The sequence below is a fragment of the Giraffa tippelskirchi genome, chromosome 7 (genome assembly GCF_054371585.1).
Source record: "Giraffa tippelskirchi isolate mGirTip1 chromosome 7, T2T-mGirTip1v1.2.pri, whole genome shotgun sequence".
In the NCBI taxonomy this organism is placed as follows: domain Eukaryota; kingdom Metazoa; phylum Chordata; class Mammalia; order Artiodactyla; family Giraffidae; genus Giraffa; species Giraffa tippelskirchi.
The window spans coordinates 81169998-81197557 of record NC_137281.1 but is presented as its reverse complement, the minus strand read 5'-3'; the positions used below and the strand labels follow the sequence as shown (position 1 = coordinate 81197557).

The following is a 27560-nucleotide window of genomic DNA, read 5'->3' as shown; positions in this document are numbered from 1 at the left end:
CATTAACCTATCATTAATGGCACGTTAGGGCTAGGGGCATTGCACGCTTGCTGGTCAGGGCTCCATCAGGACAGTGTTGAGAAAACCACACAGTCTTCCCAGGCTTAAAGCAAATAGAGAAAATAAATATTCCTGATGTCTACAGGCAGCTTTAATGGAAGTTCAATCCCAGCTCTGCCTTGCAATTTCCAAGACTGTTTTTTTAAGAGAGGAAGACGCATAACTGAACAAAAGAAGGAAACGACCCTTCTGCAGTTCACCCGCAGCTACATGCCCCACGACCCCAATGTGGGCTCGACAAGGTCACAAGCAGAGGGCGCCTCTGGTAGAAGTGCAGAAGCTGCCCGTAGGACACTCAGGCTGGAACCTCAGTCTCCAGAGGCAGAAGGGATCTTGGAGACTGTGCACCTACCTCCCTCACTCTCTAGATGGGGAAATCAAGGCTCAAAAAGATAAAGGAAGAGACAACCTATCCAAAAGAAAAATGCACATAGTATGTGAAAAAAATAGTGATGGCCAATACACATGAAAAAAAACTTCGTGCTTAATAAAAAGGATGCAAATGAAAACTGGATACCATTTATCACAGATCAGATAGGTGAAGATTAATGTCTAATACTTTAGTAGCAAAAGAGGTGAGTGCTCAGTCGTGTCCAGCTCCTTATGATCCCATGGACTGTAGCCTGCCAGGCTCCTCTGTCCATGGAATTCTCGAGGCAAGAATATTGGAGTGGGCAGCCATTCCCTTCTCCAGGGGATGTTCCTGACCCAGTGATGGGACCCACATCTCCTTCATCAAAGGTGGATTCTTTACTGCTGGGCCACCTGGGAAGCTCCAAAAGAGGTGAGGGGGAACTGCAATTCTCATATCCATTTTGTAAAGGCGTATATATATAGAAAGATGGTCACCAGCTTAAGAGCAAAGGTCTGGAAATCACCAAAATGTTTTATGGCAGGGTCCTGGTTAAATAAATATGAAACATCTATATAATGGAACACCATGCCGCATTAAACAGAATGAGACAGACTTTCATGTGATATGGAAAGATCTCAGATCTCAAAGATATAAGCAAAAAAAGTAAGGTACAGAACAATAAAATTAACAATTCTTGAAGGACACACAAGTTACTATTAATAGTGCTTAATTCTGGAGAGTGGGGCTGAGGGTGTATTTTGTATCCTTCTGTACTCTTTGAATTTTTAAACATAATTTTAACACTAGTTTTAGAAAGTCAGTGATGAGAGCAGGAGCAAACATTTTGGGGAACTTATTTCCTAACTTCTAGGCTAAGTGATTTATGCACTTTATCTTGTCTGGATTTTCACACACGAAAAAGCAGTAATTTGGTCACTATTATCCCTTTCTATAAGGGCTTCCCTGGTGGCTCAGATAGTAAAGAAAGTGAAAGTGAAGTTGCTCAGTCGTGTCCAACTCTTTGTGACCCCATGGGCTGTAGTCTACCATGCTCCTGCACCCATGGGATTTTCCAGGCAAGAGTATTGGAGTGGGTTGCCATTTCATTCTCCAGAGGACCTTTCCGAACCAGGGATCGAACCTGGGTCTCCCGCATTGTAGGCAGACGCTTTACCGTCTGAGCCACCAGGGAAATCCTGCAATGAAGGAGACCTGGGTTTCATCCCTTGTTTGGGAAGATCCCCTGGAGAAGGGAATGGCAACCCACTCCAGTATTCTTGCCTAGAGAATTCCATGGACAGAGGAGTCTGGTGAGCTACAACAGTCCTTGGGGTCACAAACATGACTGAGCGACTAACATACACACATCCCTTTCTGTAATGTGGGAACTGAAGTTTCGAGGGGTAAAATAATTTGTTCAAGGTGACCTTATTGCCCATCTACTTTCGATAATGAAACAGTATTTGTAAAATAGAGAAAATCTTTCCAGATTTTGATGCAGCCCATGACCACCTTCCTGGGGAAAGCTGGGAAAGCTTGCCTTACCCTAGCTGTGGTCAGGGAGGAAGGCAAAACAAAAGACTGCTGACTCTGAGGTGGAATTGGATTTCTGGAAGTATCTAGTCTCCACATCACAAAAGGAGATGGGCCAAGGGACCCCAGGCTACCCACACTGTTCAAGTAAACAACGCTTGGCAACCAGGGCTTGAACACATGACGGGAAGTATTTCCCCAATTAAACATGAAACGACTTCAAAGGAAACCCAGCAGGCACTTCATGAATGAAGAGATGTCTGAGATGAGCAGAATCACAAGGTGAGAGTAGGGGCCAGGAAGGATGGGGCAACCCCACGCCTTAGGACTATCTGTGCAGAATCTCAACACTGCTTCAGGAAGTTTGCTGTTTTCTCATTCCTCCATTCTCCCCGATAAAAGAGTCTTGTTATTGTTGGATAACAGACTTTGCAGCAACATTTTAAAATGCTAGATTTTATTTGTCCTAGGGTCTGCCAACACACGCTGTAATTAAAATGTTGATTAGTAAACAGTTTAAATATATGACAGGCAATGCAGTTAAAGCCTACAGTTAGGTCAATATGTGATTTAGATTTGCCATTTAAAAAAATCTCATTTAAATTTTGCATACATTAATCACTACCATACTTCAAGGTTCTGATATCCACCTGACTACAATATTAAAATAAAACTTGCTGCCCCAGGGAAATCCTACTTATTCTTAATTGTTTCGAGGCTTTGATGGGCTTTTAATCTAAGATTAATTTATGCAATTTTAAATAACTCTTCTTATGATTAATAAGCTTGAAAATTAAAAGGAGTCTAAAGCAATTATAATGAGCATTTGGTCATAACCTCATTAGAAGAAGGAGTGAAGGATACAGCTCTGGAATTCTTACAAGACTACAATTTAAGGTTACTTTTAGAGAAGTCAAACGTAGTTCCTGAAATTGCAAAGGCAGGTTAGCAAAGGTCAGTGTTAAAATGACGGCTAGCTAGATTAGCATACTAATGATTTTCCCTGATAGTGACAGAAAGGACACTGAAAAGAAGATGCAGAAAGAGAGACAAATGACACGCTGCCGAGAAGCTACAGGCTCTGAACTGGGTTTCCTGTTATTCTGGCTGGAGAACTTCATGGAATTTCAGAAAGAGCCAGGGGATTAGAACATCCCTATTTATAAATCAGTTTCAGCAAGAGAGTCTGGTCCACATGGAGCAAGCAGAGATCAGTCCTCTGTAGCCTGTTTGCCTGTTGTGGTGGGGTCACTGCCTTGCTGTGGATAGCAAGGAGATCAAACCAGTCAATCCTAAGGGAAACCAACCCTGAATACTCATTGGAAGGACTGATGCTGAAGCTCTAATACTTTGACCACCTGATGTGAAGAGCCGACTCACTGGAAAAGACCCTGATGCTGGGAAAGATTGAGAGTAGGAGAAGGGGACAACAGAGGATGAGATGGTTGGATGGCATCACTGATTCAATGGACATGAACCTGGGCAAACTCTGGGAGATAGTGAGGGACAGGGAGGCCTGGTGTGCTGCAGTCCATGGGGTCATAAAGAGTTGGACATGACTTGGCGACTGAACAACACTGCCTTGCCTAAGAACCAACAGTGACTTCCTGCAGCTGCAACTCCTCACTGGTGTGCAAAGCCCTTCCGGAGCTGGCTCTCCGCTGAGCCACCCCTTCCTTTTAAAAAAAGACTTTTTTTTTATGTGACTCATTTTTAAAGTCTTCATTGAATTGTCATAATATTGTTTCTGTTTGGGATTATTTTTTGGCTGCAAGGCATATGTGATCTTAGCTCCCTGACTAGGGATCTGCATCCTCTGCATTGGAAGGAAAGTCCAGAATCACCATTTTTTAATTTCTATTTTCAGACAAATCCTACAGGTCTGGCTGGAGCTGAGATGCCTCCTTTGACCACCCTCAGCCACCCTGTCCTGAGCCCTGGCACCATGCACATCAGCAGCACACAGCCTATCTTGCATTTTCTATATGTCTCCTCTGGGTGTGTCCAGTCTGCTCCTTGAAGATCTGTACGTTTCTTACATTTCTTTTGAGCCCATCACAGCACTTCACAGACAGCAAATTCTTGTTATTTAACGGTTTCATAATAATCCCTCCAACAAGATGCTCATAATACTGATACTAGAGGACTGATACAAAAAGTTAAGGCTTTATAATGCCTGCTGCTGCTGCTGCTGCTGCTAAGTCGCTTCAGTCGTGTCCGACTCTGTGCGACCCCATAGACGGCAGTCCACCAGGCTCGCCAGTCCCTAGGATTCTCCAGGCAAGAATACTGGAGTGGGTTGCCATTTCCTTCTCCAAAGCATGAAAGTGAAAAGTGAAAGTGAAGTCGCTCAGTCGTGTCCGACTCAGCGACCCAATGGACTGAAGCCTACCAGGCTCCTCCATCCATGGGATTTTCAAGGCAAAAGAGTACTGGAGTGGGGTGCCATTGCCTTCTCCTTATAATGCCTGGGGAAAAACAACTCACAGAGATCTGTCTATCCCTAAGAAACTACCAATTCATTAGACACTACTACAAATGTTTAACTTATGTTTATTTGTTCTAGATCGCATTAAGTGCCACTAAACATATTTGTCTTTCAAGAAGCTACTGATCAGACATGCCCAGGAACATCAGATGAGACAAATCATGACCCAAAGAGGCTAAAGGATTTAGTGCCCCTACATATTTAGCACTTAATAGTTTACACACTTTCACAAACTATTTTAATAGGGAAAATACCCACCCTTCAAGATTGGTATTACTACTGTCATTTTATAGATGAAGAAGCTGAGGCTCAGTTAAGCTAAGTAACTGTTGATTACCCAGGAGAGGCAGAGGCTGTACCTGAAATCGCGTCTTCTGATAACGCAGATCAATGCTCTTTCCAATCTGCCATGTTGCTTCTCATCTTATGTTCACAACAGACTTACTTTCAAGATCGAGAGCCCATCTATGGCCTCTCCACACTTCACACACAGAGGACAGAGTATGTCCTGCTGGTTGTCAGCCACACACCTTTCCACATCTACAACCATGGTTATAGAAATGAGTGGGGTCATGGGATCATCGGCTCAACGGACATGAGTTTGAGCAAACTCTGGGAGCTAGGGAAGGACAGGAGAGCCTGGTGTGTTGCAGTCCTTGGGGTCGCAAAGAGCTGAACACGACTGAGCGACTGAACGACAAATCCTATGAACAAGTCACAATCTGCAGGTGGAGGGAAAGCAAAGTGTCGGGAGGTGGGGAGTGATGCGCTGGTTCCTGCTGAGCAGCTTGGGGCTAGGGACAGGACTCTGGAGGAGCGGTACAGCCACCTCAGGCTTTAACTACTTGCCCACTATCAGCCCCTCCCCTGCTGTCTAGGAGACAAGATTCATCCTCGTGATCTTAGAACAATCAGAAAAAGGACTCTAGGGGATGTAGGCTTCAGTAGTTGCGGCTCATGCGCTCAGCAGCTGTGGCTCCTGGGCTCCAGAGCACAGGCTCAACAGTTGAGGCGCGTGGGCTTAGCTGTTCTGTGGTAGGTGGGATCTTCTAGGACCAGGGATCGAACCCGTGTCTCCTGCACTGGCACATGGATTCTTTACCACTGGGCCACCAGGCAAGCTCAATGTTTTTTTCCTTATGATGAAAACAGTTAGGATTTACTCTTAACAACTTTCAAATATATCACGTTAACTATAGTCATTATATTGTGCACCCCATCTCCAGTACTTACTTACCTTACAACTGGAAGTTTGTACCTTTTGACCACTTTTATCCAATGCACCCTTCCTTTGCCTCCAATCACCACAAATCTTTTTCCTATGAAATTTTTTTTAAGATTCCACATATGAGATTTTGTCTTTGTCATTGTCTAACTTACCTCAAACACCATAACGCCCTAAAGATTCATCCATATTGTTGCTAATGGCAGAATTTCCTTTTTTATGGCTGGATAATATTCCATTGTGTATATATGTGTATCTGTCTCACAACTGTTTTACTTACTCATCTGTTGATGGATACTTGGGTTGTTTCCATGTGTTGGCTATCGTAAGTAATGCTGCTATGAACATGGGGGTACAGGTATTTCTTTGATTTACTGTTTTTGCTTCCTTTAGATACAGTCCCAGAAATGGAAATGCTGGATCACATGACAGCCCTATTTTCCATTGTTTAAGGAAGCTCCATATTGTTTTCCAGAGTAGCCTTACCAGTTTGCAATCCTACCAACAGTACACAGGGTTCCCTTTTCTCCACATCCTTGCCAACACGTATCTCTTATCTTTTTGATGACAGCCATTCTAACAAGCATGAGGTGATATGTTCATTATGGTTGTGATTTACATTTCCCTCCATAATTAGTGATGTACTTGTTGGCCATTCGTATAGCTTCTTTGGAAAAGCGTCTATGCAGGTCCTTTGCCTATTTAACTTTTTTATTTTAAATTTTTATTATTTATTTAAGGCTGCACTGGGTCTTCACTGCAGTGCACAGGCTTTCTCTGGTTGCAGTGAGCGGGGGCTGACACACGGCTTAGTTGCTCTGCAGCATGTGGAATCTTCCTGGACCAGGGATTGAACCCATTTCCCCTGTATTGGCAGGCAAGTTCTTAACCACTGGACCACCAGGGAAGTCCTCCTTTGCTTATTTTTAAATTGGTTTGTTTTTCTTGCTTTTGAGTTGTATGAGTTCCTTATATATTTTGGATATTAATCCCTCATCAGATATATTTGTGAATATTTTTTTCTCCTTCTGAAGAGTGTCTTTTATTTAGTTCTTTTTGATCATCCAGTCAAGAGAGATTACTGAACAGCTACTTTGTGCCTTGTATTGTGCCAGCTGGCTCAGTGGTAAAGAACCCACCTGCCAATGTAGGAGGCACGGGTTTGATCCCTGGGTCAGAAAGATCCCCTGGAGAAGGAAGTGGCAACTCATTCCAGCATTCTTGCCTGGGAAATCCCATGGAAAGAGGGGCCTGGAGGGCTACAGTTCATGGGGTTGCAGAGAGTCGGACAACACTGACTGACTAAACAACAACTGTGCCAGCTGCAGGGGGTGCAGTGTCTTCCTCTCCACACTGTTAAGCTCCTGGAGGGCAAGATTGGTGTTTCATCAGTCTCTGTATTCCTACAGCTGTCCAACTCAAGTAATTGTTCTGGGAGCCACTTGCTACTAGTTTGCAAGAAGATAAGAAGCTATGCCATGAAGTAAATCAGCACACAGCTTCTTCACAGAGAAAATTTTGCTATAAAAAACTGTCAGGTGAATTAAACAGAAAACTTCCACACGTGCTTGATTTATATTCTAGCACAAACTCCTCATCTTGTGTTCAAGAAACTGTTCCGATATTACCATTAGTCCATGGTCTGTATCTGAGTAACACTAAACTATAGCACCTAGCAACCTATTCCACATATAGAACGTGCTCAATAAGGTTTGCTGAGTTAAAAAAAGTCTCCAAAACTCAAAGAGTAATATCGCTTAGAAGCTGCTCATTTCTGTAACTGTGATAGTAAACTAAAAAGGAGAGAAGGTTTTGTGGCCAGATAAACTGCAGAACATACTCTGCCTTCAGTTTTTGCCACAGATTGATGAAGACAAAAAGGAAGAGCTCACAAATTTTCACAGCTTCCCTTCAGAGAAACAACAGACAGGTGCAAACTGCTGGTGACTACTTCCTCTCTTGCTACTTGGTTTATTTGTACTGAGGTTTAGGCCCCAGCCAGGCCCCAGCCGCTGTGTCCAGACACCAGCTCTCTGCTCCAACCACGGCCCTGCAGATGCAGGACGAGGCCAAGGTGGAGGGGAATAAAAGGGGTGAGCTGAGTAGCATCCTGGAAGGATGAACAAGCACAAACTGTTGACATTCTACGTTTCTTTGTGGGGTGTCTGTTTTAGTTTTGTTTTGGATTGGCTTAGCTGCAACTGTCACAACCATACTAACAACCCTCTGCCCACTATACACCAATACATATTAGCTTTGATGTAGTGCAGAACAGTCCTATATTCTTCCTGGCTGTGTGACTCTAGGCAAGTCAATTATCCTCTCTGAGCCCCAGTTCAATGTATCAGTAACACAGGAATAAGAATAATCTTCATAGTGTTTGTGTGAATATCAAATGAGATAAGATATACAAAAGATCTCTGTAAATACGTGTATTTAAAATGTGATCTGTTAAGCTTAATTTTTCTCTCTAAAGTAAGCTTTTCTTTCTTTAAGGTTAAAAATTAGAAGACTTTCTGAATTTATCTGCAGCCACAAGTTGTATGCAACAGTTGCTCCAATTTCAAGTAATTTCAGAGAAAATAGGTGTAGTATGGATTTTGACTAGTGTGGATATTAGATATAAGCTGTGTCTCACGTATGTGCAGAAAGTAATACATTCACAAAAATACCCCAATGTCCTGCAACACGTGGCTCAGTTGTGACCCCATTCACAAAGCCTCCCCAGACAACCCTGGCTGGAAGAAATCTTGCCGTTCTCAGAGCTCATTGTACCTGTTAAATTCATATCACTTCAATTCAATAATTATTTACTGAGCATTCAACGTGGGGCTAGGGATTGGGCTAAATGCTGAGGTACAAAGATAAAGATGACCTGATCTTTCCCTCTAGGAACCCGTGGTCTTGCTTATGGCCTGTTACGTTACTGCCACAAAGTGTGAAGAAAGCACTGATAGAGGAACTTGGCCAGAAAGAAGGGTGACACACAACAGGAAGCCAGCAGCCCTACTGAAGGAGGCCTGGGAAAGCTTCACAGAGGCTGAGCCAGTTGGGTTTTGCAGGCTGAGTAGGAGTTCACCACATGCGTGTAAGGAAAGTGCATTCTTCATGGAAGAAACAGCACGTGCAAAGATATGACCACGTGAGGATGTCTCATGCATTAATGGACTGTCGACTGTTAGGGCATAGACTGCGTGTACAGGAGCGCAGTGAGGTGGAGGGCCAGGTGAAGGTGGGCAGGAGTAGGTGCAGAAGGGCCTTTGGAGAGTCTATCTACCCTGCACTTGGCTGCTCATGTCCTCATATTCCTTGCTAGGCTGGAAGCTGATTGAAGGCAGGATGCAAGATTGACAAACTGTTTCCTCGGCATCAGGCAGGATGCTCTGCCCAGAGCAGACACTCAACAAAGAAGGGTGGGTGTGTGCTGAGACACATAGGTGTGACATTCTCTCCCTGTCTCACAAGACCAGAAGAGGCTGCTGAAATACAAACGTGCAGTGGGTTACAATTCAGTCAGCCCTGGAAAAGCTAGCCTCATGCCTGCCTTTGGTACTTAACCCACTTTCCAGATGACACGCACTGCTCCCTGCACAGGTGAGCTGGAAAGGGGGCCATTTCCAAAGGCAGGAAGCTGAGCTGCCCAGCCAGGGCTCTGCTGACCTCCCTGACAGGGGGAGGAAAAGCTCGTTTAGGAGAAAGAACTTTCCAGCCCTGGAGCTGGCGCCTCAAGCCCTGCAAACGCCAGCATTCCAGGGCTGCTGATTTGCCTTCCCGAGAGTGAGAGTATTCCAGAGGCAAGCCTGTGGCTTAAAAAAAAAATCATGTTTAATTTAAAAATTAGAAACTGGAGCAGGCTGTGAGCACAGGGGTTGATTGAAACAAAATTTAAATTCCTGTCAAGCCCATTTAAACACGGGGGCCCTTCATAGACAATTAGCTGCTCCCTGTGAATGCTGAATAAACTCAGGCCTGGTCACTGCGAGCAGAGAGGCGCCTACTGTGAGGCGCTGAAAAAAAAATTAACTAAAATCAGGCTGTATGAAATATTCAGGCTTCCAGTATATCACAGGGGTTTGAAAGTGTAAACAAGACAAAAATCGATTCCTTAGTGCCCTCAAATCAAGCCCCCAAAATGGTTAGGGCATCTGTTTCTGCTAAATTTTGTTTACATCGGCAGATTTGCTTTAATTGCAGTTGTTTATTTCTCATTGTCCCTGGGGCCCTAATCTCCCGATTACTAATACTTAACACTCATTTCACATCTAAAGCTACTTCTAATCCTCAACAGGTTTTGGGGGCTCTTAAAATTATTGAAACCGCAGAGGCAGGAGAGACAGCCTCTTTGTGAAAGGAACATTTTCTTATCTACTACCAGCTGGGCCCAATCATCACCAGGGATGGCTACAACAAAGGTGCTAAAAGGCTCTTCCACAATGACTGCTGCTCCACTGGGGATTCAGAGGATAAAAAGGAGCTTTGATGGAAAAATCTGAACAAGAGGCTAAAGCAGTCCAGCCAAATAAAGTTACTGTCATAATCAAATGCTGTCAATCACCATGAAAATCCAATTAAAAATGTCTCAGCACAGCCCTCTTAAGTGGAAAAATGTACCCTATGTATACAAATTTTTGTCAACTCCACACCAGTCCCACAATGAGAAAGTCCTCCTATTAATTGAATCCCCCTCCCCCACCCCCAAGTTTAGAAAGAGATGCGGGTCATTCAGAAGCAGTCTGAGGGAGCTGCGACACACACAGGCTATTGGCATACAATTAAAAGAGTTAATCGGGTTACATTTGAAAATTCCATTTTTATTTGTGTCCAGGGAACCTTTGCACGAATAAACGAATGGTAACTTATTCTCTTACTTCAGAATCAGTGACCATTTATACTAAGAGAGTGGAGAAACAGTAAACCAGGATACTGGAAAGAAACTAGTCCACGCTCTGGCAAATGTCTCTCGGTAGACCATGGCCTAATGTTTAATTCTAATCTCGAAAATTAAATAGAGGACAGAAGGCCCAAATGTCTCTGCTGCCTTTCTGCAGTCTCTTAAACGGCCAAGCGAACCTCAAGTTATCTGCAGGCAGATCTGACCCCCCAAATAGCTGTCTACAGAAGGCCTCACTGAAACCACACAGCTCCTGGTCCCCCAAGGTCTCTCTTGAAACTGCTACAAATTAAAAAGCAAACAACCCATTAAACAAATCCAGCTGGTTACAACTGTAAATAGGCAGCTTCTAATAATTTTCCAGCCCTTGAAATTCCTAGCTAGACTCATTCATTATTGATAAGTATTCCATCGATTTATTGGAGTGCTGTTGATGATGCTGTTTGGTTGCTAAGTCGTGTCCGACTCTTTTCGACCCCCTGGACTGCAGTCCACCAGGCTTCTCTGTCCATGGGATTTCCCAGGCCAGAATACTGGAGTGGGTTGCGAATTCCTCCTCCAGGGGATCTCCCGGACCCAGGGATCAAACCTGTGTCTCCTGCATTGGCTGGTGGGTTCTTTACCACTGAGCCACCAGGGAAGCTCTTGTTGGAGTGTACTTACAGGAAAACAAGTTTGCTGCTTTCAACAGCAATTCCCAAATCATAGAAACTGGGCTTCAGGATTGTTTTATATTCCCCCCCCCCACCCAAGTGGCTGAATGACTCTGGATTTTTCAGCCTAATCTATTATTCCCGAGGACTGGGGGGCAGGGTGGCCCACATCTGATATGGTGATAGATAGAAGACCTAGGGGTCCCCTGCCATCAATCTCACCTGAAAAACATGGTGCTGGCCACGTGGTCTCCTCTAAGTCTTGACTCTCTAATGACCTCTTGACTTGGAATGAACTGTCAAAGGTGAATTCTCAAGTGGTCAGAACACACACCAAAGATCACAGGTGCTCTGAACAAGGCCTGCTTCACACTTTCTTGCTCTTCCTGTCCTTCCAAGGTGGACAGCAGAGCCCTGGTGCCTGTTCTGATTGGTCTGGCTGTACTGGTCATTAAAAGCTGTGAATGGGATCCAAGCAAACAATGTGATGTCCCAGAAATTCTATTATTTTGGCACCAAGTGATTTTCCCACATGATCTCTCATAGCAGAAAGTCAAACACGAATCTCTGATCAGGCCCTGTAGTTCTAGTGTGGCCATCCTAACTCATACTGAATATCAGAGCCCAGGATGGTTTGCTCTTGGGTGAGTTTCTCCAAGACAAGTTTACTCTGAGTTCCTAGAGAACAGAGACACATGATGTCATATTTGTCTTTATGTCTAATACAGTGTTTTATTACAATGAATTAGAATGAGTGGCACATGCAAAGAATAATCGATAGTGCTTTCTCTTCTTTTAGTCAGAGCAGAGAACATGCCTGAATGACAGCCACATACGACTAAGCTAAGAACTGAATTAAAGATCAGGCTCTTCTTTTAAGGAACTCACAATCTACTTGTAAGGAGAAAAAACGGTGTCAAACCAGTGAGTTTCACTTGGGCAGTTTTTAAAAGCAGCAGCAACAAAAAGAGCCCCCAGTACCTGCTCCTTGGTCCAAATGCCGGAGATTCTCTCACCTGGGTTGGGATCTGGGCAGTTTCTTTTAAAACCCACTCAGATGATTCTGACGGGTTAGGAACCCCTGTACCACATGGACCAAGCTGTGAATATACCATGAATATATATTTTACGTGATGAAGTGCTGTTTCAAGTTAGAGACAATAAACGGTGGAGGGATTCCGAGAAGGGAGCAAGCACTGTGAAACAGAGGAGTGGGGAAAGCTGCAGGGAGGAGGAAGGAGCAGTTTGAGGACAGTGGAGAGGAGGGCATTCTAGGCCGAGGCCACCACCCAAATAACAGAAACTCCCTGTGAACTGAGGAACGCCAAAGGAGGAACAAATGCATAATATATTCAGAAGACCCAGCTTAGCCTGGGTGAATGTGGCAGAACACTGAAAAGAGGCTCCACTGTTGCACTTGACTGCATCCAAGGTAATCAAACTGCTCCTGTGGTCAGGGCTATGCAGCCCCATTGTGCCCTGAAATGATGCTGGGAAGATGGCAGTCAGTTCAGTAAAATAAGAAGACTTGCAGGCAGGGGTTCAAAAATCGCAGTTTTAAACAGGCAAATCATCACCATATTAAGAGATCGGACTTGACTGATGGAGGAAAAAAGTTATCCTTAACTGGGAAATTAAAGCTGTCAGATCACTATGATCAAGGAATGACAGATTTTTATCTATCTGTATCTCTATGGTTATGTGCATATATACAAATACATTCACACGTATACACATGCATTTATCTGCTAAAGTCTGGTGAAAAGATTAAGGCGTTACATCCACGAAAAAACAAAGCTTACTTTCTGAGGTTATAATCTCTCTGTTCTTGCTGAAGTGCTAACATGTCATCAAAAATTCAAATTAAAGCTGTCTGATTCAGTGTGATCTCAAGCATCCAGACAGTGATTCTGCCGTTGTAATTATGTGCAATTAAAAACTAAAATCAACTTCTTACTAGTGCCTTCATATTTATAAGCAGACACAAAACAGATGATTTTAATGGCCTTTAAAACTTGAAAATAATAATAATAAAAAATTCATTACCTGGTTGTCAACTGGACCCTATGTGCAGCCCCCGGGCTTCTGTGATGTCTTTTGTGCTCGGAGAAAATATTTAGTTGAAGTTTCAATATTATCCAGTTTCCCTCTGCAAATTTGGGGTGTCTTGGCCAATGAGCTGATGTGCACTTCCCAAAGAAAAACCAAAACCAAAAATGGTGTCTGCAAGAACTGGTGGCTAGACATACACGTAAGTCTGGCCCTAATGGTCTATTTTTAATACATGGTCCATGTGATGCAGCAAATTAGCTAAAGGTAGTAAACTACCACAAAGTTCAGAATTGCTTATTAAACCATCACTAGTAGCTTAAAAAGCTTAGATTACAAGCACATGGTCCACGAGCACTGGGCAAGGGGTGTGTGTGTGGAAATGTGCCTTTCCTCATTTTTGTGCTTAGGGACTCAGTAAGCACTGGACCAAAATAAAGTGGAACTTCATCTTTGGTCCAGTTAGTAGAATATAGTGACAATGCTGAATTTTATCTGAGTCCTGGGCTCCCAGAAAGCAGTAACAAGTGAGGAATCTCCCTACTCCCACGTTAGCTCCAAAGACCAGCTGCTCTCACAGAGATAAGACCTCTGTCCATCCTTCCGTAAGGCTGGCGGCTAACTCCCTGGTTCACCTGCCTCCATAATCTGGGCTCCCTCCCTTTGCTTTGGGACACTCCTCACTAAGAAACATTCTCCCTATTGCAACAGCCTGACTACAATCACCTCCTTAACCATCCAGTGCATTCTGTGGGTTTGAGTCCCATAATAAAGCCATTTGGTCTGAACCCAGAAGTCACACTGGAATTTGAGTGCTGGAGACAAAAATCCTAACATGATGGTTTTTCCGATTTTTAAAAGGGACCCTGCCCAATTTATCACATACCTGGATTCGCTTAGAGAACAACACACCAGCCTATCTGAAAATGCAATTATAATCAGGTTTTGGATAAGCAGAAAAGCTACCAGTGACAATGTAATTTAGAGGAGTTAAACAAGTTAACATCTCTTTGCAAGTAATTAAATGTTTAAACAGATTTTTCTAGAACAGTTTGGTGTTTATTAGCCCCCAAACAATACCACCTCCAGTACATAAAGCCTTTTCTGAGAAATGAGATGCCTTCAAGTTGGCAGCTGCTGGAATTCAGACGAAGGGGGGAAAAAATCTTTCTAAAAGCACTATTTTGATTATAACTGACGCTCCTCCCTCAAGACCCATACTTGCTTCTCTGGGGTTTCCAGCCCCGCTATTTACTTGCTTTCTAAGCAAAATGTCAAATTTCAATTGCAAACTGCACTCTGTGTTTCTTCTCAGGTGCCTGAGTGGAAAACCAAACCTGAGGAAATGCTAAAGGAGGATGCCCTGCTCTGGAATGTACCAGGAAATGCACAAAGTAACAGGCATGATTATGAGAACCGGAGGAGTAAACCCATGTTTTTAAACAATTACTAAAGCAGTATCGTAATGGCATAAAGACAATTTCTGCGCCAGCTTGTTTCTCTGAAATTCTCTCTGCCACTGAACAGCTAGAACAGATAATAACTATTAGTAAATCAAACTCCTCTGCAATATCCAGCTGTGCCTCACACATTTACATACAGATAGAATGGGTATATGTTTTTAATATGTATGTGATACGTACTTGTACCACAGCCGAAGCGCACGGTACAAAGGAGGAAGAGAATGGCAATCAGATCAGCATGAGATAATAAAGTGGCCTAGATAAAGTATTAGCCAGCGATTGATCTCAAACCGGGAGGCGGCTTCTTCTGACCTGATTACTTACTATGCATAGATTCCATTAAATAGAGCTTAGACACGGAAAGCTTCTGGAAACACTCTAAATGCATAGAAAGATCTACAGCGCTCTGAACCTAAATTGTAACTGCATAGATGCCCATGGCCCACACCGTCCTAGCTTGAGTAAAGGCCCACATTCAGGATAGGCTGAGAGGTTAAAGGGCCGCCTGACAACTGGTGGGAAGCCCGGCCGGCTGAGTCTCACAGGGAGGGCCCATCCCTTTCCTTCCCTCCCATTTCACCCTCCAAATGAAGGCCTCCCTCCCGAGCAGCTCGCTGGGTGCTGGCCACAGAGCTTCTGTGATCAAAGTGGGAAGTGAGGAGCTGAACAATCACTTAGGGTCACGGTCTCCCTTTGAAAAACTGATGACAGCCATGAATTTCTCTTAAAAAAAAAAACGCATATCCCCACAAGCATGTATGATTTTGGAGTAATTTCAGGGGCTCTAACAGACTTCCGGAAGTCACTGACCCTAGGTCAAGCACTGCTGATCTAGTCCATCCCTTTCATTCTCAGATGAGGACACAGCAAGGGGGGAGGGACTGGGGAGCTGCTGACCAGGGAAGGGAGGCTTCTCTGCTAAATCAGCCTTACCTTCACTGTAAAGGAACCTGGAAGGAAGGTTAATTCCTCAGAACGAATTCTCTGTGGTCTATACAAATGGTCTATACAGAAAGGTTGCTCACCCTGTGCCTTTTACTTAAAAATATGTAAACATATAATCTGAATAGCCCAGCCAGCCACACACCTCTCCATCTCCATGCCTCCATCTCAGGTCACCTCTCTCCCTAAACGCAGGGGTAGGATCCTTAATGTTTTGCTTCCCTCAATCTGATGGTTGACATTTGGGAAACCTTCCTCACTGCCTGCACATCACCATCCTCTCCCCTCTTGTTGCAATCCCATCAACTCTTTCCGCCTGGCAGAGGCTGCCCTTTCCCCACAGAAGCTGGAACATCCTTGCTTGGTTGTCTGAAGCCTCCGAACACTGTCTGCCACTTCCTCAGAGTTTCTGCAGTGTGGAAACTTAGTTTTCTAAGTTTGTTGGTCTTCAGTCACAGAGCTGGGGCAGCGCTGATGTAGGTCTTTTCTGTGCTTTATATCAGGGTGACTTAAAATTGGGTTAATTATGGAATCATCATCAGAGGAGCAGAAAGAGTGTGTGTCTGGGGGTTCCTATCTGTCTGAATGTTCTTCGCTGCCTGCATGGCTGGTTTTCCTTTGCTTACAGTTAGCAATAACTAGCTTTAAACAATAACTTGAAGAGTTACTCATGACATAACTCTTAAGGCACTGAGGAGAGAGAAGATCTTCCCCAAGGATAAAGGACTTCCCTATAAGTCAGTAGGAGTCCACTCAGGAGAATTTACTCAAGAAAAAAGTTACTGATGGGTGGGTGTGCTGCTTCTATGTCAAGTCAAAGTTTTCAGACCTGGATACTACTGTTCCTTCTACTAGAAGTGGAATTTCTTAACAGATTGCCCAGCATGTGGTGAATATATTGTCTATCTGAACCCAGCCTTTGAGGGTTTGTGACTCCAAGAGGCCAGTGTCAATGGGATTTCTGTTCCAGCAGCACTGGAGGTTTCACATTGCCCTGAAAAGGTCTGGGGAACTCGACACACTCATGCTTTGCCCATCCTTTCCTCTGCACAGAATGACTCCTTGCAAACTCTATTAAAATTCAATCCAAACTCCAAAGGCCCTTTTCAAATGGTACCTTCTCCATATAGCTTTTCCCCATTTCGTGGATCCCCACAGACCTCTGCAATTCTTTTCTAGTAGTTAGTTTATTCTAGTTACTTGTATAGGTGCCTTATCCTCTGCAACACTGTATTTGTGAGGCATACTCTGTATCTTCTGCTGAGTCTAGCACAGGACTCTGCACATAATAGTCTGTATGTATCTACCGAATTCAGTTGTCTACCTGCTTCTGAGATCTCCCAAGATGATGTGGATGCCAATGATGAGAATTCTGAGTTAATTCTTTATGTAGCTTAAGGGCTATGTGCCAGAAAACAGTACCAGTTCATGTGGATCCTGGCTGGCTCCCCCAAATGTGAACATCAAGGGAATTTCTTAGTCCAATTTTAAGACATTTCCACTTAGAACAGAAAAATTGTAGCCATCTTAGGAATAACCCTGCAAAGCAGGGAGAATTAAATAAACGGCTAAATGAGTTCTAACACTCTAGAGCCTAAACCTGAGTTTTACATTTCATCTTTTAAGAATGACATGGTCAAAAACTGCAAAGATGATGATTTTTAAGACTCAAGTATTCTCATATGTAAAGTGACTCCACCAAATAAAGCGACAAAAACCACTTGAGCAACTGCTACATGCACAGCCCAGGCTGAGAGGTGTGGGCGATTCAGCACACCTCTCCCTATATTCTCATTTACTAAGGCCGAGACTTGTCAGGAACACACTCAAGTTCATGTAAGAGTTTCTTGATGAGTCTGTAACTTTTGATATTTCTATCCAACTTCACCTCTGATGTTCTCCCTTTGATCTAGAAAATGCAGGCCCATAGGGAAATCTCAACAATTCTGCAGTCTTCACAGCCGATGCGGCCCAAGCTGTGCAGACCATGTTGGTATCCTGCTGGCTGGAGTCACCGGGCTTGGGAGATAAACTGCTCTTTCTGTGAAAGGCAGGCCCCCACCCACAGTGACAAATGGGCTCTACAGTTCATGCATTCCAGAGAATGCTCTCAGCTTCCAGATGGGAGCACCGTCAAATAGGTTGTAGACAGAGAGAGAAAAGGAAAAATTAAAGCCATTAATATGCTAGAAGGAAGAAAGAGACTGGCTCCTTTAAGGGGATCCCTAGGCTGTGACTCAGGTTCCTCAAGCCAGGGACAGCCCTCTTTCTTTCTTATCCCCTAGGGGGTCCAATATTTGGGCCCAACCCCCTTGACTGCAGAAGTGTCACACACACTTCTTTGTTTCCTGTCCCCTCACTGAGGCTGTACTAAGGCAGGGTGTGCCTCACTATTGCTATACCTAGGGGAATAAGCTCACTCAAATCAAACTGTGAGCAGTACTAGAAATAATGTTAAATTAAGTATAGGATGGTGCTTCCTGTGACTAAATTTTTCATTGTATCTTATTGATTTATTGATATTTATTAATTAAAAATGTGGGACAGCACACATCAGGGTGTATAGTTGTAAAGAGATATATCGGAATATGTCTCCCTTGTCTCTCTCCACACACACAGCCAGCCACGTATGCTGGCTTCCAAGGCACTGACAGGACGCGCCCTTCAGCCTTGTCTTTACAACTTGCCACCCTGGAGTGGTGTTCCCCACCAACACAGACATCCGGATGCATTTATGAGTGTATGTACGATCTGTAGATGTTTTATTTATAAGTGGCCAACTCACTGCAGCATTGAAACATGCATTTACAAATATATATCTGTTTTATGAAACCCTATTCCTTTGTTTTAATAGCTGAGCTATCCAGCCATAGCATGATAATGTACAAGGTAAATGGGTCTCCATCTCTAGAACCTGTTCCAAGTTTTCTCAAATGTGACTAACTGCATGAATTTCCCAACCATCAGACACCTCCCCATCAAAAAAAAAGAAAAAAAATAGATGAGTTTATTCTAGACATGCAACCTGCACAGTTACAAATTGCAGGGGTTTTAGGGGTGAACTTTAACTTGAAACTACCCTGAAAACTGAGATTTTGCTCCAGGGGTAACATGAAGAAGAAAACTACCTTCCTGGAAAGTACATATGATGTAAAAGGGAAACATACTGCTATATTATATTTGGGGATGAAAACTGTATTACACAGAAGTTTGGGTGTTTAGAGTATTTATAAGGATGAAATACAAAGGCTAAAAACCTTTGAACTGATATCATAAAATGCTTATTATTTAAAGTGGTGAGAGAAAACTGATCAGAATTTGTCCTGACTGCAATAATCTAGAGACAAGGAATGGTATGCAAAACATCAGAAAGAGTAGACTATAATTATTATTTACCAATGCTCGATGCTAACGTTATTCTAACAGCTTGTGCATTGTCAAATCAACAATCTGTACTAAATAAATGACCATTTGGGAATTTGTTAGGGAACGACTCTGTTCCTCTCCCTGCTTGACTAAAAACTGTCATTTGTAATCAAAGAAAGCGGCCTTGGAGCTGAGAACACAGCACTTGCAGCCTTACAGTTGCCTCTTTCTGAGGAAAGACTAAAGATTCACATTAACTTGATCTTTTACAGCCAATCTAATTTCATTCTACATGAATCCAAGAGGACGCCACGGCACATTCAGAATTTCCTCTAGGATTGCACTAAAAACTTAATATGCTGACTATCTTTTCTGTTACCAGGCCTCTGAATTCTGAGAGGCTGTAATAGCAAATAAGGACAAGGAGTAACCTAGATTAACTTGTAACCCTTGAGTGTGAGGCAAAGGCAAAGGATTCTGCATGAAGCTTCAAAATGGTGAGGGGTTTTTAAGAAGTGAAAACTACTATCTGAGGATGTGAGCTTCAAGAGCACCCACCCAAACAAAGCAAATTATACTGGCTTTCTGGAGCCTGTATAAATCTGTAACTAAAAAACATCTACTTACCATTAGTTCCTCAGGTGCTGGCCTTTCTTTTGGCTGTTTTCGCATGCTGTAAGAGAAGAACTCACATTATCTATATCACTTGTAAATCTGTGCAATAATTCCACCATTGGCTATTTGCTCTGGAATTTGAATGTTTTCAAAATTTATCATGTTCAATTCTTGGCCAAAGCATTAGCATGTATTCTCTTTCGTTTATTTTGGCCTTCAAATAATCAGGTTTGGGGGGAAGCTCATGAATCAAAAATACAAAGTTTTTTTTGTTTGTTTTGGAATTACTGTTGTAATACAGATAAATAATCAATTTAAATTTATCCTAATTCTACTTTTGAAACGAATTATGAAAAAAAGCAGCAATGTTCTCTTCCTGACTTGGTTATCAATTCATTTCAAATAAATTTACGGAATAATATACTTCTTTTTTGGTAACTGGGATAAGACAATAAGAAAAGAAATGTGACGATCAGGTCAAATGAGAAAACATCTCATTCCTTCATTACTACTCTGAATACCAAGTCATATATAAAAGAGGTCAGACATCTAGATAATGCTATAAAATTGTAAATGGGTTATTATATTACCTTGTCTTTCATTTATTTTGGCTGCTCTGCAAGTTGATAATTCATTAAACAGCTGTGGGGAAGTTAAGTTTGCTTAAAGAATCACATTCCTCTTGCAAAATATTTCATCTGACATACAACAGGCATAATTAGTAGCTGCAGCATGTACTTAGCTAGGTGATGAAGCACCCACTCGTGGGACTGAGGTAACCATGGGTAAGCTGCCTACTGATGGCCAATTTATACTAAATTCAGAGTATCTGTGGGATGAAGTCATGAAAAGAGATTGCTGCTTCTGCTACCTGGAAAATCATAGACACTCTTTTTTCATATGAGGCAACCTCAAACAAGAAGGAAAAAACAAACATACAATCTCTGCATTTGCTGACAGCATTTTTTTTTTTAAGTAGAGATATAATGATCATTTGGTAAACAAGAACCGTAGTTACGAACTGTTAATGACATCGAGGACATTTGCCTTCCCTATAAATAACCATATGCACCTCTCAAATACTGCCTCCATTAGCAAGTAATTCAAGCTGTCTCACCAGTGGATTTGGTAACACTCCTAATCTGACATTCCAAAGTAGCTGTATCTCTTGGGAAAACAAGGCTATTACCCACTATCATTTCTGTTTCGGCTTGACATCTGTGGAAATTTCAACACAGGTTATCCCTCCCTCTGTTTCCATAAAACTTTAATATAACAGCTGATCAATTTTTTTGGACAGAAGGCAGGCAAGGCCCTATCTGCTCAGAATGGGCTCCACCCCCAGGTTGGTCCCAGACCACACAGCAAGATAAGCAGGGTGGTCAGGGCACAAACCCAACATCTCTGAGCAGGTGATGCCCAAACCCAGAGCTCCAGACAGCTCAGGAATTGCATGGTTTGTTTTTCAATGTGTACATTTCAAAATGTGACATTCCCATCGTGTGCTTCCATTACTAGGAATTCCACATAAAGGAAATAAAGAGAGACTAATACATATTTCTAGATAATGGTTCTAGTATTAATGAGCTTAGGATTCCAGTGTTTAACCAATATGTATGCTTTTTAACAACATGGCATGTTTTGGAAATAAAATGTTTGCAGAATGAAAGTAGTTTTTACAAGCTATGGAATATTATATAAGTATTTTAAATAAACAGATATAGTGCTAATAAAAATTTTAGAAGTTGGGGGTTAAAAATCTCTTCCCCACATATTTTTTCTATGGAATATAAACTACATAAGACATTTTTATTAAGAGGTAACATATTACACTTAGTCAAAAAGGTGATAAAGCTTGACATTTATATTAAGGAATATTTCTTGGTTTCACTTGAGGATCATCATCAGATGGCTCATGGGGGGAGGGGGAGGGGAGACTGCACAGCCATTCCGGGTTAGCAAGGACTCCTGAGTGCGCCGTTTGTGGCACCACAGGAACGAAGGGCTCATCTTCCACTAGTGGATGTGATTCTGAAGGGGTGACGAAATGAGGACTTTGGGAAGGAGGGAAAGAGGAGTAAAGGCAGTTAGGAAGGAGTTCCAGAATGTGCAGAACAGTTTCCGATCAGTCGTGTCTCCTGCTTTGGGGCGGTCATTTCTACGCTCCCAGTTTCCTTCTCCGGCTCCCTCTCTCTCCATGTCGGGTTGAGGGGGCAGGCAGGAGGATGGCAGTGGGGGAACTGGGGCTTCCAGGGCCACAGGGGTGTGTCCCAGTAGGGGAGAGGTGGATGATGTGAAAGGGGCAATAAAAGAAAACTTCATTCTATCTGGAAGAAAAAGGCAGACGGCCAGAAAAGAACCCTTACACCTGCTTCCTCAGATGTAAAATGACAAGGGTTTGCCTAGAGACTCTGAGAGATTCTGTGGCCTCTTTGATCTAAATCCTGTGGTTTTCAGTTCTTACAAAGGTTAAAGTGGGCCTAATGGAACCATGTTTTCATAGCCTCTCTAACATCAAAATTCACTGAAATGGGACACCAGTATTTTGTCTAAAATATATCCAAAGATAAAAGTTATTTATCGAAAACCCGACGAATTAATAAACTATTCTGCTTCCACTAAGTGACAGGCATTTTTATGGGTAACTTGAGGTCCCGTTAATAAAAATAAGCTTCACATGTCTGTGCAACAGGGACTATAAAATTGTGTATTTCTTCAAAAAAACAAAACAAAACTGCATAGCAACAGTATCTGTGCTCAAAGAAGTAGCCTGATTCTCAGAAGTTTATTAAAACAGGAGAAAGCCTCTAAAGTACATTTATGACCCTGTGTGTAAATAACGTTTACATAATTTAAACAATTCCTTCAGCTTTGCTGCCCCATCTGCCCAAGGCCCCGAAGTCCCTCCCGTCTCCAAAAGGAAGCAGGGAGAGCCATAAGGTCTCACGGAGCCGCCGAGTTAATGGCATGTATCATTTACATTGAGGGCATGGCATGTTTGCAAACAGGCTCACCACTGAGTGATGAAATGTACAAATGGCTCGGAGAACTCTCCAACCGGAAGGACGGGCGAATCCTGGGATGGAGGAAAAACAAGTCATCAAAAGTCACAGCAATTCCTTGTCTTTCTTTATACCCTCCACCCCCATCCCAAAGATGCAATAAAGATGACTATATAACAAGGGTTCACCAGCATGTGGAAAGGAAAATAAGGCATCATCCAATTAAAAAAGTAACTGTCTATACTCTCTTTCATGTTTATGTAAAAATGCCAAATTTAAAGCCACACACACTTTATAATGGTGAGAAACATGAGAGCAAAGAGGGAAGGGAGGTGAAAAAAGGACAATGATAGCCACGGGGTAGGAAAGAAGGTACGAAAGTGTAAATGAGAAATTAATGATTATTTAAGTAACACACAAATGGTCGTGTAATTAACAAAGAGCTGTGAAATTATTCCTCTGTTGACCTTTGTTTCTTTTACTGGATTTGCTGTTTATTTACACTTTCTTTTTTATTTACATTTATTAGTATATTCAGTTACTCTTAACTGCTTGCCTTTAACTGAATCATGTGGGTCAGCGTTGGTTTTTTTTTTTTTTCATTTTAATAGAAAAGCTTTGAAAGGAGAAGAGCTGTTTACTAAGAAAGAATTTCAGCCTATTTGCCAGTCTAGGCAAACTCATCACAGGAGAAAGCCAGTGAATTAAGGATGCCATGAAAAACGCCCACCTTGACCACTGGCAGAACTAGGGTGGGGATGGGAGTCACTCAAGAGAGCAGGAAACTACACAGCAACAAACCACAATCACCATGTAACACAGGGAGCAAACCCCATTACCATTTGCAAAGGAAGGCTTTAAGAATTTAGGAGTTTTTCCAAGAATGACAGAGAGCGCCACTGTGTTTATAGTGTAACAGCTCAGGATGTGATGAAATTACACTGCAGAGTACTTTAACAGTCATCTCATTAGACCTACAGTTGGAACAAGAGAGCCACATAAAGTAGGCAGCTGCAAATGACTCCATTCTCATCTATTCTCATTTGCTATTAAAAATACCTTTCGGCAGCTTTTTTCCTCTCTGACATCCCTACACAAAGTGCCCTGCAAAGTATGATACATGCACCTATTTAAATTAACAAAGGAATGACTTATTTTAATCTCACTGTGCTTTGGAGTGCTTTGGCCATTTGGATGAGCAATATATCATTACATACAACCTTCTAGCGCTGCAGGCAAGAAACTCAGAGCATGCAGCATTTGGTGGGAGCCAAACAATTTCTCTAGCACACAACTGTGTCAAATGCATGCATGTATTCATTATTGAGAACGAGAGGAAATAGCTTTGATGTAGTGGAAAAAAGAAGATGATAAAAGCACCTCTGCAATATGCGTGTCATTATCAATGGTGGCAGATAGATACAATTGCACAGCCTCCTCTGTGATTAGTAAATATACATATAATTGCTGTGGCCAATTATCAGAAAAATGAGATCGGTAATTACAAGACAGAAAATTAACTAGAACTCTTATTAAGGCTTTGTTTCCAATTCAAACAATTGGAAACTGGTGGAAAATACAATTAAATCAAAAGGAACTGAGGGGGTCAAAGCAGCCCCCCCCCAAAAAAAACCCAGGGGTTTAAAAAAAAAAAAAGGAATGTGAACCAAATGTTTCTTAGTTTTTGCATTATCTGTCCTCTTTGAATTGGCTCTGTTCATCCAGAGGAGAGGTAGGTTAGTAATCATAAAGTTAAAATTCTCATCAGTAGAGAAAGGCTTCCAAGAGGAAAAGAAAACAAAGGAAAATGGGAGCGAAATAAAATCTTGCCAAGTTCAAGGGATTACATGCAGGCATTACACAGAGAGGACATGAAAAATGGGGGGCTGATGAAATAGTCTGCTCAAAAGAAACAAGGCACACAGTAACATGACAAGTCCTCGATAAAGGAACTATAAAATGGTCACGGAAGTCCTATCAGTTTGAAGAGCAAAAATAAAACATGATATCAATTTCAGCCCAGTCTGTTTTAGGAAAGCCGTATATATCACCAACCTGCGAGATTCTACAAGGCCCAGTTCAAGAAATGACATTTTACTGCTTCAAACACTATTAGTAAAAAGATATTTCAAAGTCTGAGGTACAAAAATGATGGACTCTGACCAGGTAGTTAATTTTTTCTAAGTCATTCCTTTCTGAAATTTTTTGAGACGTGGTAGTACTAGAAGTATCTGAGTAGCAGTTGCTTTAAGATGAATGTTTAGGAAAATAAAAGCCTAGTGTCTTAACGTGGCCGAATCTTTACCAAGATGGTTAAAATTCTAGACTGGTTTTCTACAAAGATCCTGGTGTAAAACGTGACGCTGATGTGGGCCTCATTTCAAAGTATGATACCAAGAGTAAATTGATGAACTATAGGCAACTTGATGAAGATGTCATTTTAACATGGATGAGAAACAAAACGAGGGAACTGTGACATCTTTGCATGGGTAGTTAATTTTATTTAAGACCTGATATTGTAGCCTGTTAAGTTCCTCATAATATAAAACTAAGGAACACTGGGTGGTACCCATGAATAATTTATTTCACTTGTGAAAATACCAGCACAAGTCGACTTTGCAGAACCACGGAGTAGATTTTCATTGCAGTGGTGCCTGGAAAGAATCAGTCATCAAAGATGCAGGGGAAATTCTAATCTCACATGCATAATGCCAGATACTTCTTTTCATTTTAAAATCCATGTCTCTTGTGTATCTCCGAGGAGAATTTTCTGAGATACAGAAGACTGACTAGTGTCTGGGTGGGTGGGTGTTGAGAATGCTACATGTAAACACGGAGGAAGGGAGTCCTCGGAGAGCTTCCTCCAAATCCACAAAAGCATGCAGGCTGTTAACATCCCAAAGGAACAAACAGACATGATAGTGGTCACCATGCTGAAGGATTTTTCAGGTATACTTTTCCTGTTTAAAAACAAGCTTAAAAGCAAGTAAAATTAGAAGTTAGTTTAGATCAAGATGTAAAAAAAAATCTTGAACAACCTATTTTGTTGTCTAATTCCAATCTGTGCAAAGGGGATGGGGAGGCTCACAGGAAAGCTGCTCTGGCGTCTCTGTGGCCCCCAGGGAGGGAAAGCAGTCATTCACCTTGGAGTTAGAGAGAGAGAGAACCATGCCCAGGGGTTCACAGGACCTCTAAAGTCCTGCTACATTTGCTGCTACTTATCAAAAATGTTCTCTGTGAAACATGTGTTCAGGCAAAATGAAGAAAAAAATACATTCTAAAAATGTAAACACAAATTTGAGAAGCAGTTACACCAACAGCTCAGCACTGGTCGAAACAGGCCCTAAATTGTTAACAGAAGTCACTGTCTTGAGGAGCTTAGGTGCCACACCTCACTGTGAAGGCTTCTGCGGGACACTTTGTTGAACTTCTAAGCACAGAGATATGGAACAAAAACAGTGGATACAACCTTAACCAACCACAAGTCGTGACCTGAGATTCTGGTCCCAAATCAACTTTAGTGTCCTGCTTAAAGGGACACAAGCTGGATCTTGTTACAGAACAGGCAACTGTTGTATAAAAACTGCCGTGGCCATTTCAGTAAGCAATTCTGGTCATCACGGAGGACAGCCTTCAAGTCTGAGGTTTCGTGAACCACCTGGTCAGCCCCTCGTGCTAAACAACTGGAGCACGAGCAGGCGGCAAGTTAGGGAACAGTGAAGGACAACAGGAAGAAAGTTTGAGTGATGCCTTTGCCTTGTGAATAATGAACAGTTCAGGAAGGTCAACCCATTACAACAGAAACTGTTTAATTATTAATTATGCACAATCTATGAGCAAAAGGACAAGTTCAGAATGTTTAATGTATGCTAACTTCAACTGGACTCTCTTTGGGTATTTTGTTATTAGCACTTGTCAGCAAGGTATTCAAGCATAAAGAAAGGTAAGCAGCAGAAAATCTGAGAGAGTGTGTGTATGTGTGTGGACCTGCAATGAGGAGGGGGAGGGGAGGAGGTCCAACTCCAACCACAGCTGCTGTTAGTTCAGCTGCAGAGTAAGTGTGCCAAAAAACTACACTTTGTTACCTGAGAACAGGCAGGTAAGTTGGATACTCCAAACAGAGACAATACAAATGAGAAAAACACTTTTGAAATGACTTACTTAAAAAGGAAACCATTATTTCAAAGGCACAGTTTTTTTTAAACCATGATGTTTCTTGGCTTTAAGGATCTGTGTCATTTATGTTCACACACACGCTAGTGCACACACAGACACACACTAGTGCATGTAAAACTGGCAGAATCTGAATAAACTCAGTGGATTATATCAGTGTCAATTTCCTGGTTGTGATATTGTACTGTACTTATGAACTGTTACCACTGGGGGAAACTCGGTTAAGGATACACAGGATGTCTTTAAATTATTTCTTATAACTGCATGTGACTCTAAAATGATGTCAAAATAGAAAGTTTAAAAGTTAAAAGGTAAGGAGTTATTTTTTTTAAACTCATTGAGGTCCATGTTTTTAGCAGAGCTCTGTTTTGAATAATGGAGAAGCTTGGTACAACTATTCTATTGGAAAAAAGGTTGAGGAACCTTTGCTTTAAAAATGTACCCGAGGATTTAATTTTTGCCTTTAATTCATAATAAAAGATGACAATGGAATCTGACAATGATGTGGTGGTGAATTCAGACACTGATAGGCAGAGACACAAAATACTGTATAAAAATGATACAACCATTCATTACTTATTTATTGCTTCACTCATTCAACAATTTTCTTGACCCTCTACCATATCAAAGGTGCTTGGGTGGGCATTGCAAGATGACTGATACTTAACCCACATCCTGGAAGAATTCGTGTTGTTCAGAGGGATAAGATGTGTACCGCTAAGAATAATGGGGAAGAAACTAGGAG

General features: G+C 42.2%; 1 protein-coding gene across 12 annotated transcripts in view; it reads right to left on the bottom strand.

Annotated features, from left to right (window-relative positions):
- MAP2K5 (mitogen-activated protein kinase kinase 5) overlaps window positions 1–27560 on the bottom strand; it is a 262303-nt gene that overhangs the window by 20028 nt on the left and 214715 nt on the right. For 8 of the 12 annotated variants that reach the window (XR_014060033.1, XR_014060035.1, XM_081511849.1 and 5 more), the window contains 2 exons: window positions 22655–22716; window positions 19653–19698 (listed from right to left, as the gene is read on the bottom strand). Coding sequence is in view for 9 of the 12 variants with exons in the window: in XM_081511849.1 (XP_081367975.1) it covers window positions 19653–19698; window positions 22655–22716 (108 nt within the window). In the remaining 3 variants the exon portion in view is untranslated. Of the gene's footprint in view, window positions 1–14291; window positions 17774–19652; window positions 19699–22654; window positions 22717–27560 lie in introns of those variants that run through there. The other 4 variants (XM_081511856.1, XM_081511855.1, XM_081511857.1 and 1 more) reach the window with 2 other exon arrangements.